The sequence below is a fragment of the Pongo pygmaeus genome, chromosome 2, assembly GCF_028885625.2.
Source record: "Pongo pygmaeus isolate AG05252 chromosome 2, NHGRI_mPonPyg2-v2.0_pri, whole genome shotgun sequence".
Taxonomy (NCBI): Eukaryota; Metazoa; Chordata; class Mammalia; order Primates; family Hominidae; genus Pongo; species Pongo pygmaeus.
The window spans coordinates 80,480,385-80,492,571 of record NC_085930.1 but is presented as its reverse complement, the minus strand read 5'-3'; the positions used below and the strand labels follow the sequence as shown (position 1 = coordinate 80,492,571).

The 12,187-nt window shown below is 42.6% G+C and overlaps 1 protein-coding gene across 3 annotated transcripts in view; it reads left to right on the top strand.

Annotated features, from left to right (window-relative positions):
* Nucleotides 1–12,187, top strand: part of GXYLT2 (glucoside xylosyltransferase 2) — an 89,715-nt gene that overhangs the window by 25,719 nt on the left and 51,809 nt on the right. For all 3 annotated transcript variants that reach the window (XM_054479575.2, XM_054479576.2, XM_054479578.2), the window contains exon 3: nucleotides 8,023–8,154. In XM_054479575.2, the coding sequence (XP_054335550.1) occupies nucleotides 8,023–8,154 (132 nt within the window). The remainder of the gene's footprint in view (nucleotides 1–8,022; nucleotides 8,155–12,187) is intronic.

The window sequence follows — 12,187 nt, the reverse complement described above, 5'->3', positions numbered from 1 at the left end:
GTATGGGCGAGTTCTTCTGTATTTAATTAGACTTTTTAAAGTTGCATATGTACAGGATGTCTGGTGGTATTTGCCGTCTACATGGTAGATACTTCATATTTTAAAGTTTCATTTATTTTCGTCATCTCCCAACAGAGAAGTGGGAGATGCCAGCCAGTTCGTTTCCTAGCCTTTTCCGGCAGCTCGGGATCAGGCATGTGTTTGAGATTCGGCTAAACTGTGCTACTGCCCAACTCAGAATCAGAAAGTAGTGGGACACACAAATAAGGAGGCTACCAATCCATTCTGGTGAAGGGCGGCCAGTATATATATGTATGTTTTTATATATATGTGTGTGTGTGTGTGTGTGTGTGCGCGTGCGCGCGTGCGTGCATGTATATGCACATACGCATGCACACGTGCGTGTGTGTGAGGGAGTGGCGAGAAGAGAGCTGCCATGGGAAGAATTGTCATCAGGAGCTTTCAGTGCCTGGAGTCAGTGGGGCAAACTGTGGCACTTGTGGTGACAGTAGCTGGGGTTTCCTTACCAGACTGGCTTGTGGTAGGCTCTAACAGATTGAAAAGACACCGACGCCATAGAGCCTGGGTCTGGCTCAAGCTGGATCAGGGCATGACCCCTGAGTCTGGTTCTCCAGCCCTCCCACTGGTCTTCTGAGCTACCTAACATCCTTTCATTAAATTCTTTTTGGCTTAAAGAGCCTGAATTGGGCCAGACGCAGTGGCTCACACCTGTAATCCCAACACTTTGGGAGGCCCAGGCAGGCTAAGGTCAGGAGTTTGAGCCCGTTTCTACTAAAAATACAAAAATTAGCTGGGCATGGTGGCACACACCTGTAATCCCAGCTACTTAGGAGGCTGAGGCATGAGAATTGCTTGAACCTGGGAGTGGAGGTTGCATGAGCCAAGATGGCACCACTGCACTCCAGCCTGGGCAACAGAGTGAGACTCCATCTCAAAAAGAGCCTGAATTGGTTTTATTGTGTGCAACCTAGCATTCTGAGAGTAACACAAAGTAACTAAATATGGTGAGGAGTTGTTTTTTTTTTTTTTCCTTTAAAGAAAGAAAAAAAAAAGCACCAAAGGGCTGCTTTTAAATAGTACCACATGCTTCTAGAGGACAGGAACCATGCCTCTTCGTTACTCATTTCCTTTTTTTTTTTTTTTTTTTGAGGATTTAGGAAAAATAGCCCAGAGAAAGAGATGATAAGGTATTCTTCAGTAATTTAAAGACATATACAATCAGAATTAGATTTCTTCCGTGTTGCTCTGCAGGACAAAACGGGGGTGATGTGGGGGAGGTCTCAGGCAGCTGGTTCTAATTCCATGCAAGGAGCCCTTTTTAAAGGTATTGGGTGAGCTGGGCGCGGGTGGCTCACGCCTGTAATCCCAACACTTTCGGAGGCCAAGGCGGGCAGATCACCTGAGGTCGGGAGTTCGAGACCAGCCTGGCCAACATGGTGAAACCCCATCTCTACAAAAATACAAAAATTAGCCCATGTGGTGGTGGGCGCCTGTAGTCCCAGCTATTCAGGAGGCTGAGGCAGGAGAATTGCTTGAACCTAGGAGGCAGAGGTTGCAGTGAGCCAAGATCGCCCCACTGCACTCCATCCTGAGTGACAGAGGGAGACCCTGTCTCAAAAAAAAAAAAAAAAAAAAAAAAGACGTATTGGGTTTCTCATTACTAGAGGAGCAAGCTGAGGCTGGCCCAGCACTTTCAGGGATGTCCATGGAGGACTTGGGAAAGGTAAGGGCTGCACTTCACTGTCACTGTGTCGTCCTTGTTGTCTTACCTTCGTGGTCATTATTAGAGGTTTCCTCCTTTTAGATGCATGGTCATTTGGCACCTCCCTGACTCCTCTGAAGTTGGGTGTGATTGTGTGATTTGCTTTGGCCAGTGAAATGTAGGTGACAGTGATGAGAGTCACTTTTAACATAAAATATGTCACTTCCTGGTGGAAACTTAAGCTCTAGTGTGTGTTTTGCCACACTTCCTTCTCTTGCATCTGCGTTCACTGATGTGAGTTGAGATGGAGCCTCCATGAGTTTGGCCCCTGAGTGAGAATACTGAGCACAGCCCCTTGCCAGTCTGAAGATGTAGCAGGAGCAAGAAACAAACTTTAGGAAAAAAAAAAAGAAAAGAAAAACCCCTTAAAATAAACTTTTTTCGGGGTGCGGGTAGAGATGGGGTCTTGCTGTGTTGCCCAGGCTGGTCCTGAACTCCTGGTCTCAAGTGATCCTCCAACCTTGACCTCTCAAAGTGTTGAGTTTATAGGTATGAGCCACCACACCTGGCCATAAATTCTTGATAACCCTAGTTTATCCTGACTGATGCAACTGAGTTTGTTTGTTTTTGTTTTTGTTTTTGAGATAGAGTCTTGCTGTGTTGCCCAGGCTGGAGTGCAGTGGCACGATCTCCACTCACTGCAACCTCCGCCTCCTGGGTTCGAGTGCTTCTTGTGCCTCAGCCCCCCTAGTAGCTGGGATTACAGGCGTGCACTACCACACCCAGCTAATTTTGTATTTTTTAGTAGAGACGGGAGTTTCACCATGTTGGCCAGGCTGGTCCTGAACTCCTGACCTCGGCCTCCCAAATTTTAGGATTACAGATGTGAGCCACCTCACCCAGCCGCAGTTGAGTTTTAACAGCTTCATAGTATCTAGTGTGTTATTGTAAGCCAGCCAAACCCTTGTGAAAGCAATGCAATGGATTTGAGATCCTAAAAGTCTTCTGTTCTATAACATTTGTAGATGCTCAAAAATATTTTTTATAACTTGAAAAGAATGAATGAACCTGCAAGAAAGGAGGAGTTACCTACTGAGGTACCTACTGAGGTAAAGGATGAGGTGGGCGGTTAGATTGACAAAGGTAGTTAAACCTTTCGGAAGATAGGATGCTAACAATCAGAGTGGCAAGGATTTTTTAGTTTTTGTGTTTGTTTTTTTGAGACAGGGTCTCACACTGTCATCCAGGTTGGAGTGCAGTGGTGCCATCACAGCTCACTGCAGCCCCAACCTCTCAGACGATTAGAGGATGCCGGGAGCTAAGGGAGCCCGTGGACCATGTGAATTTCCCATTCTTTTTCAGGGCTGATTTTGGGCTGTTGTGCAGTGGTACAATTGTACTGGTATTTGTGCCCAGTATTTGTGCCAGTGTTCATTCTGACTGATCAGTACTGTCATAGTGAGAGTTTATGCCTAGTGTCAGTTCTAATGGGTCTGTGCAATTATACTGGGTAAATACTAGGTAATGCCTGGTGTGGGTTCTAATTGGTCAGTACCCTTAATATATCAAATGTCAAATACTTTGTCTGTCACTCCTTTCCTCATTCAGAATTTTAAAGTGTTTCCAATCATGTATTTCAAAAAATGTTTATATCCCAGCCTGGGCAACATGGCAAAACCTTGTCTCAGTAAAAAAATAGAAAAATTAGCCAGGCATGATGGCATGCACCTGTTGTCCCAGCTACTTGGGAGGCTGAGATGGGGGGAGGATCACCTGAGCCCAGGGAGGTCAAGGCTGCAGTGAGCCATGATCGTGCCACTGTACTCCAGCCTGGGCGACAGAGTGAGGCCCCATCTCAAAAAAAAAAAAAAAAAAAAGTTTATATGGTTATATAAACAATATATGTACATTGTAAAAACCAGTAAATTCATAAATGATAAATGAAAAAAAACCCATTACACTAATGCTCAGGGAGAACAGTTTTGGTGTATATATATAATACTTATTTCCATTGCTTTTCTTTTCATATCACCATCAGAAATGGGATCTCTTTTATATCACTGACGCTTACATTACTGAGTTTCCTCTAAAGTGAGTTGACCAGTGTTTCCTGGAAAACACCAGACAGTAACTATTTTAGGCTTTGCAGGCTGTATGGTCTCTATCGCAACTACTCAATGTGCTATTTAGAGTAGAAGCAGCCGCAAACAATATATAAACAAATGGGTGTGGCTGTGTTCTGGTAACATTTTACTTATGGGCACTGAGATTTGAATTTCATATAATTGTCACAAAATATTATTCTTGTTTTGATTTTTTAAAACTATTTTAGAATGCCAAACCATTCTTGGCTTGTGTACTCTTTGTGGCAGGCTAGATTTGGCTCTGGTACTACCATAATTTGCTCACCCCAGTTCTATGACATTATCACTAATGACTACATTGCATTCTGTTATATAGATAGACTCTGGAGCTTACTTAACCAAACTCTTCTTTAGATTGTTTCTAATTTTTGATTGTTACAAACAATAAAACAAACAACCTTGTAATAAACAAGTGTCCATTTTTGAAATTTTTCCTTAGGAATAATTCTTAGAATTGTTGTAGCAACAGGAAGGCATTAACGCAAAAAAATTGAGAAGGGCCAGCCGCAGTGGCTCACGCGTGTAATCCTAGCACTTTGGGAGGACGAGGTGGGCGGATTGTCTGAGTTCAAGACCAGCCTGGGAAACATGGCGAAACCCCATCTCTACTGAAAATACAAAAAAATTAGCTGGGCATGGTAGTGCGCGCCTGTAATCCCAGCTACTCGGGAGGCTGAGGCACTAGAATTGCTTGAACCCGGGAGGCAGAGAGTGCAGTGAGCTGAGATCATGCCACTGCACTCCAGCTTGGGTGACAGAGCAAGGCTCTGTCTCAAAAAGAAAAAAAAAATTAAGATACACAGATGGGAAACAAGCATATGAAAGGATGTTCAGTGTCATATGTGATTAGAGCATTGTAACTTAAGATAACAATGAAACACCACTACAGATCTATTTCAATGGCTAAAATCTAGAACCCTGACAACAGCAAATGCTGGTGAGGATGTGGAGCAACAGGAACTCTCATTCATTGCTGATAAGAATGCAAAATCATACAGCCACTTTGGAAGATAGTTTGGCAGTTTCTTAGGAAGCTGAATATAGGCTTACCATACAATCCAGGAATTAAACTCCTAAGTATTTACCCAAATGAGTTGAAAACTTATGTCCACACAAAAACCTGTACACAGATGTTTGTAGCAGCTGTATTCACAATTTCCCAAAACTGGAAGCAACCAAGATATCCTTCAGTAGATGAATGGATAAACAAACTGTGATACATTCATACCATAGCATACAGTATTATTAAATGATTTAAAAAAATGAGCTATCAAGCCACAAAAAGACATGTAGGAGACCTAAATGCATATTGCTAAATGAAAGAAGCCAGTCTGAAAAGGCAAGGTGCTATACGATTTTAACTATATCACATTCTGGAAAAGGTAACATGAAGAGACTATAAAAAGATCAGTAATGGGCTGGGCACGGTGGCTCACACCTGTAATCCCTGCACTTTGAGAGGTCAAGGCATGTGGATCACCTGAGGTCGGGAGTTTGAGACCAGTCTGACCAACATGGTGAAACCCCGTCTCTACTAAAAATACAAAAAGTAGCTGGGTGTAGGGGCAGTCACCTATAATCCCAGCTACTCAGGAGGCTGAAGCAGTAGAATTGCTGGAATATGGGAGGCGGTGGTTGCAGTGAGCTGAGATTGCGCTATGGCACTCCGGTCTGGATGACAGCGTGTGACTCTGTCTCAAAAAAAAAAAAAAAAGAAGTTCAGGTGAGAGAGGGCAGGCAGGAATGTTGAAAAGTTGGAGCAGAGAGGATTTTTACGGTAGTGACACTATTCTGTGTACTGTAATGATAGATACATGATGTGCATTTGCCAAAATCCATAGAAAGAGTGTACAACAGAAAGAATTAACACTAATGTAAACTGTGGACTTTAGTTAGTAATAGCATATTGATATTGACTTATCAGTTGTAACAAATATACCACATGAATGCAAGATATAAATAATAGGGGAAACTGTAGGGCGGGGGAAGAGAGAGGCCATCTGGAAACCCTGATTTCTGCTCAATTTTTCTTTTTTGTTATTTGTTTTCATTGTTGTTCTTGTTTTTACTTTTTTTATTTTTTATTTTTTATTTTTGAGACAGAGTCTCACTCTGTCACTCAGGCTGGAGTGCAGTGGTCCAGTCTTGGCTCACTGCAGCCTCCGCTTTCCGAGTTGATGTGATTCTCCTGCCTCAGCCTCCTGAGTAGCTAGGACTACAGGCGTGCCTCACCACTCCTGGCTAATTTTTGTATTTTTAGTAGAGACGGGGTTTCACCATGTTGGCCAGGCTGGTCTCAAACTCCTGACCTCAAGTGATCCACCCGCCTTGGCCTCCCAAAGTCATGAGATTACAGGTGCCAGCCACCTCTCCTGGCCTTGTTTTTAATTTTTTTAAGAGGCAGGTCTTATTATACTGCCCTGGCTGGTCTCAAATTCCTGCGCTTAAGCAATCTTCCCACCTTGGCCTTCCAAAGTGTTAGGATTACAGGAGTGAGCCACCAACACCTGGCTGACTTTCTGTAAACATTAAACTGCTCTAAAATCTAAAAGTGTATTTTAAAAATTTTGTTATAAAATTAATATATGCAAAGAAAGTAATATATACTCACTGTAAAAATTCTAAAGAATATGGAAATGTAGCCCGAGGAAATGAAACCACCGTCACCAGCTATAGAGTGCCCACTTTTAATAATTTGGTACATATCCATCTAGATTTTTCTTTACATATAAAATGTACATGCATATATATATATATATATATATATATTTTTTTTTTTTTAGTCAGAGTCTCGCTCTGTTCCTCAGACTGGAGTGCAGTGGCACGATCTCAGCTCACTGCAACCTCCACCTCTGCCTCCCGGATTCAAGTGATTCTCCTGCCTCAGCCTCCTGAACTAGCTGGGATTACAGGCGCCCACCACCAAGCCAGCTAATTTTTGTATTTTTAGTAGAGACGAGGTTTCGCCATGTTGCCCAGGCTGGTCTCAAACTCCTGACCTCAAGTGATCCACCCGCCTGGGCCTCCCAAAGTGCTGAGATTACAGGTGTGAGCCACCACGCCCGGCCTCATGCATATATTTTTTCCTATAAGACAGAACCATTCATTCAGACAGTAGTGAAGAAAAAAAAAAAAAAAAAAGAACCATATTATAATTTTTTTGCACTTTGCTTTTTCCAAAACCCAACTATATGTTATAACCATTTTCCATGTCAGTACATATCTACATAACAGAATACAATGCAGTCATTAGTGACAATGATATAGAACTGAGGTCAGCAAACTATGGGAGTATAAGAGCCAAATCCAGCCTGCCACATATAACACAAAAGACATCTACTTTATTCTAACTGTACATTATTCTACTTTCTTTTTAAATTTAATTTAATTTTATTTTTTTGAGACACAGTCTCGCTCTGTCACCCAGGCTGGAGTACTGTGGCACGATCTCACTGCAACCTCCACCTCCCTGGTTCAAAGCAATTCTCGTGTCTCAGCCTCCTGAGTAGCTGGGACTACAGGCATGTGCCACCATGCCCAGCTAATTTTTGTGTTTTTTAGTAGAGACAGGGTTTTGCTGTGTTGGCCAGGCTGGTTTCAAACTTCTGGCCTGAAGAGATCCACCCACTTCAGCCTCCCAAAGTGCTGGGATTACAGGCATGAGCCACCATCCCTGGTCCCTCTAACTGTACATTATTTTATTATATAGTTCTAGCATACTTAATTGTCCCAATTCCTTATTATTGGACATTTTGATTGTTCCCAAGTTTGTTGGGTTTTTTTCCTCCTTCCAAGCTGCTAAGTTCTGAAGTTTTGTTATTACAAACTAGGTTGTGGTGAATGTCCTTGTACCTCTGTCTTTTGGGGTGTTGTTACCAGTTTCCAAGTTGCCCTTTTGGAAGTTTGTTCAAATCTATACTCTCCTCTGCAGTTTCTCAACACTGTTGCCAACTGTGAATGTTATTTTTAAAAATCTTAGCAATTTTCGTAGGAGCAAATACTCTTTCATTTAGTGAACATTCATAGTGGTGATGAAGTTAAACTTTCTGTGTAAGTTGCCTGAATAATTTCCATTTGACCATCCAGAAGCTTCGCAGGCATTTTCCATATTTCCTAGGGCCTAATCACCCTTCCCTTGCTTTCCATGTTTTTCAGTTACGCCAGTGGCCTGACTCATATACAAAGAAGTTTGAGCACAGAATCTACCCCATCACATTTTCTGTTGGAAACCCTCAGGAGTGGAAGAAATTGTTCAAACCCTGTGCTGCCCAGAGACTCTTTCTTCCGGTAGGAACACCTGTTTTTAATAAGTTGTAGCTTGCTCTTGGAAATAAGGTAAAATTAGCCGAGATGTGTGTAGAAACATTTAACTTAACAGCTGAAAACCTGTGTCTCTTGGATCCTGGAGCTGATGCTCTAAGTCTGCAGCATGTAGAGAGGATCCCTGTGTTCTGGAGGTTGTCATACCGAAAGACCGAGGGACTGTGAGCATTCGAATCCTGCCTTGGATCATTGGTCTTTGTGACTATGGTTCCATCGTTTACTGGCTCCTGTGAACCTCGTTAAATCCCCCAACTTTACTAACTTCAGTTTCATCCATAGGCTTGGCACATAGCTGGCCCTCAATAAATATTAGCCTTGATTATTGTTATTTCTCTTATAACAATAACGACTACTAGTTATGGCCATGCTAGGCTATCATTCCAAAAGGGTCCAGAATTTTGGTTTAGTCTTTTAGTTTAATGAATTTTTAAACTGCATGTTTTTGGTTGCTTTTTTAAAATCTTGAGGCCGGCACGGTGGCTCACACCTATAATCCCAGTACTTTGGGAGGCCAAGGCAGGCGGATCACTTGAGCACAGGAGTTTGAGACCAGCCTGGGCAACATGGCGAAATCCCATCTCTACAAAAAATACAAAAATTAGGCGGGGTGTGGTGGCTTACGCCTATAATCCCAGCACTTTGGGAGGCTGAGGCAAGTGAATCACCTGAGGTTAGGATTTCAAGACCAGCCTGGCCAACATGGTGAAACTCTGTCTCTACTAAAAATACAAAAATTAGCAAGGCTTGCTGGTGTATGGCTGTAATCGCAGCTACTCAGGAGGCTGAGGCAAGAGAATCGCTTGAACCCAGGAGACAGAGGTTGCAGGGAGCCAAGATCACGCCACTGCACTCCAGCCTGGGCAACAAGAGCAAAACTCCATCTCAAAAAAAAATTAGCTGGGCATGGTGGCGCATGCCTGTAGTCCCAGCTACTTGGGAGGCTGAGGTGAAAGGATCATCTGAGCTCAAGAGGTTGAGGCTGCAGTGAGCCATGATCGCACCATCACACTCCAGCCTACGTGACAGAGTGAGACCGTGTCTCAAAAAAGTAAATAAAGAAATAAAATTTTAAAAATCAAATAATAATAAAAATAAAATATTCAATAGAAAAAAGATATATCAAAAGTGAGAATAATATTGCGCAGGGATGGCAACTTTGAATTGTCAGTTGCCTTAATTTTTGTGAGGGATTCATGCCTTCAGTAGACATTTGTTGAGTGCCCACTAGGGTGCTGGGGCCTGGCTCAGTGATGGTGACACGGTAATAAGACAACCATGGTCCTGTTTTCTTGAAGCTTGAGTCTAGTAGGGCCTTGAACAAATAATTGGAAGTATGACCAGTACTAAGAGGAGATAGTCTCATGGATGTATGTAACATGGGGTTCCATCCTGGTCATAGAAGGTTCTCCTGAGGCAGTGGCATCTTTTTTTGTGGAGATGGGGTCTTGCTATATTGCTCAGGCTGATGTTGAACTCCTGTGCTTAAGTGATTCTCTCGCCTTGGCCTCCCAAAGTAGTAGGATTACAGGCATGAGCCACCATGCCTGCCCAGCAGTGGCATTTATGCAGACATGAATAAAGGAGAAGTAAGGGTTACTAGGTGACAAGGGCCTTGGGGGTCATGAGAGAAAAGAGGGGCCCAGGCAGATGGAACAGTATATACAAAGGCCCTAAGATGGGAAGGGCCATGTTTAAGAAAATAAAAGAAGGTCATAGTAACCAAAAAATAGAAAGTGAGATGAGAGTGAAGCAATCAACAGAGACTGGAGCTTGCAGGCTCAGCAAGCCATCTAGAAGTATCTGGTCTTTTTTTTTTTTTTTTTTTTTTTTTTTTTTTAAAGAGATAAGGTCACTCTCTGTTGCCCCTGCTGGAGTGCAGTGGTACAGTCATGGCTCACTGCAGCCTCCAACTCCTGGGCTCAAGTGATCCTCCCACCTGAGCCTCACAAGTAGCTGGGACTACAGATATGAGCCACCATGCCTAGCTAATTTTTTTATTTTTTGTAAAATGATGTCTTGCTATGTTGCCAACCTGGTCACATACTCCTCACATACTTCTGGGCTCAAGCGGTCCTCCCACCTTGCCCTCCCACAGTGCTGGAATTACAGATGAGAGCCACAGCACTCAGCCCAGTCTTTTTCTTAAGGGCAGTGGGAAGCCACTGGATGAGTTTTTGCAGCAAGTGGCATGTTCTAACTTGTGTTTTAAAGAAGACACTCTGGTTTATGGCAGCGCGGACAGGATTGGTGAAGCCAGCTCACTAACTTGGCTTGGGCTTTGATGGTTGCCTTAGAGATGGATAATGGACCTGCCTGAAACAGAATTTACCAACCTTCATGATTGTCTCACTGTAAGACTTGAAGGGGGAGTGACATGAGAAGGATTTTACCAGGTTTTTTTTAACCTGAACAACTGTTAAGGTTGATCCATTTGAAATTGCCAATATTCAACCATTAATGACCTACAAAAAAGGCAATTTCTTATGGCTCAACCTAAGAAATAAATGGCAGGATCATTTAGGGATAGAAAAGACAGGGAAAAGCAGTTTTGGTAAAAGGGTCAAATGAGTTTAATTTGGGTCATACTTTGATTTTGAGGTGCCTGAGGATACTCAAGCAGAAGGAATCTTCACATCTGTGGCTCTGGAAACACTAACTGGGGAGTAGCCCTTTTAGCATTTCCTACGCAGAGACCTGTGAGCAGAACAAACCCTGAACGAATTGTTGGCAGCAATCAGCTGCCCAAGCTCACTTGCTCATTACATCATCTATTTTTCTTTTTCTTTTTTTTTTTGAGACAGAGTCTCACTCTGTCGCCCAGGCTGGAGTGCAGTGGCACAATCTCAGCTCACTGCAACCTCCGCCTCCTGGGTTCAAGCAGTTCTCCTGCCTCAATCCCCCAAGTAGCTGGGATTTCAGCACATACCACTATGCCCCACTAATTTTTGTATTTTTAGTAGAGACAGAGTTTCACCATGTTGATCAGGCTGATCTTGAACTCCTGACCTCAGGTGATCCGCCCGCCTCGGCCTCCCAAAGTGCTGAGATTACAGGCATGAGCCACTGCGCCTGGCCACGTCATCTATTCTTCACATGTCACAGACCTTTATACATAATCTCATAAAAACTGGGGTAGGAAAAGACTCCCTCCAATTGACACAAAAATCTCTAGGTTGGTGATATAAAAACTGATTACTTTTTGAGGTGAGAGAAAATGTTAGGTTTCTGTTTCTTGTCTCCATTTTTGCAAAAAATAAGTATTAGAAAACCAAAGGTAATGTTGGGAAATGGTCTTCGCATTCTATCCAAAATATTAGCTACCCAGTGAAACAACATCTGAATTTTTGTTGACCTTGAATTGTGACTTTATTACCATTATTTAAAAAAAAAAAAATTCATCACCTAATGGCCTTAATTCTTTCCCAGCTAAGTAAGTGCTTGGTTTTGAATGACAAATAGGTGCTGGCATTCCTTATCTGCTTCTGATAATGGAAACGAGCCCTCTTTAAAAACAATAAAGAGAGATTGTGGTTGACAGGACATTTACCTTTTCCTAGTTGTATATCACAACAGCAGATTATGAACATGGCATTTTTGGGCATCAGTGAGATGTATTGATCTTGAGGGTAATTTTAAATAAAATCTAGGTTGTGTTTTCCTTGGAATTCATCTCTATAAAACCATATCAGGTGTGCTGCCTCAGGAGCACAGAGAAAATGGAGATCCTAAAGTGCAAACATTCTATCAGGTAGTCAGTTGACTGAGGACCATGGTCCCACCCATTTTCCAAGAGGCTGTCATCTACCCAAAACTGTGGAAGAGACCCTTTCTCAACTAAGATTTTACTATCTGAATAATATCAGAGCATAAGTCTTTGCAACTCAAGCCAATTAGATTTTCAAGTGCAGTTAGTGTGATTCAGATCCCACCAACTCAAAATTTATGAACTCCTACAAATCAGTGGACATTTACTCCTCTACTTTGGTGAATAATGGTC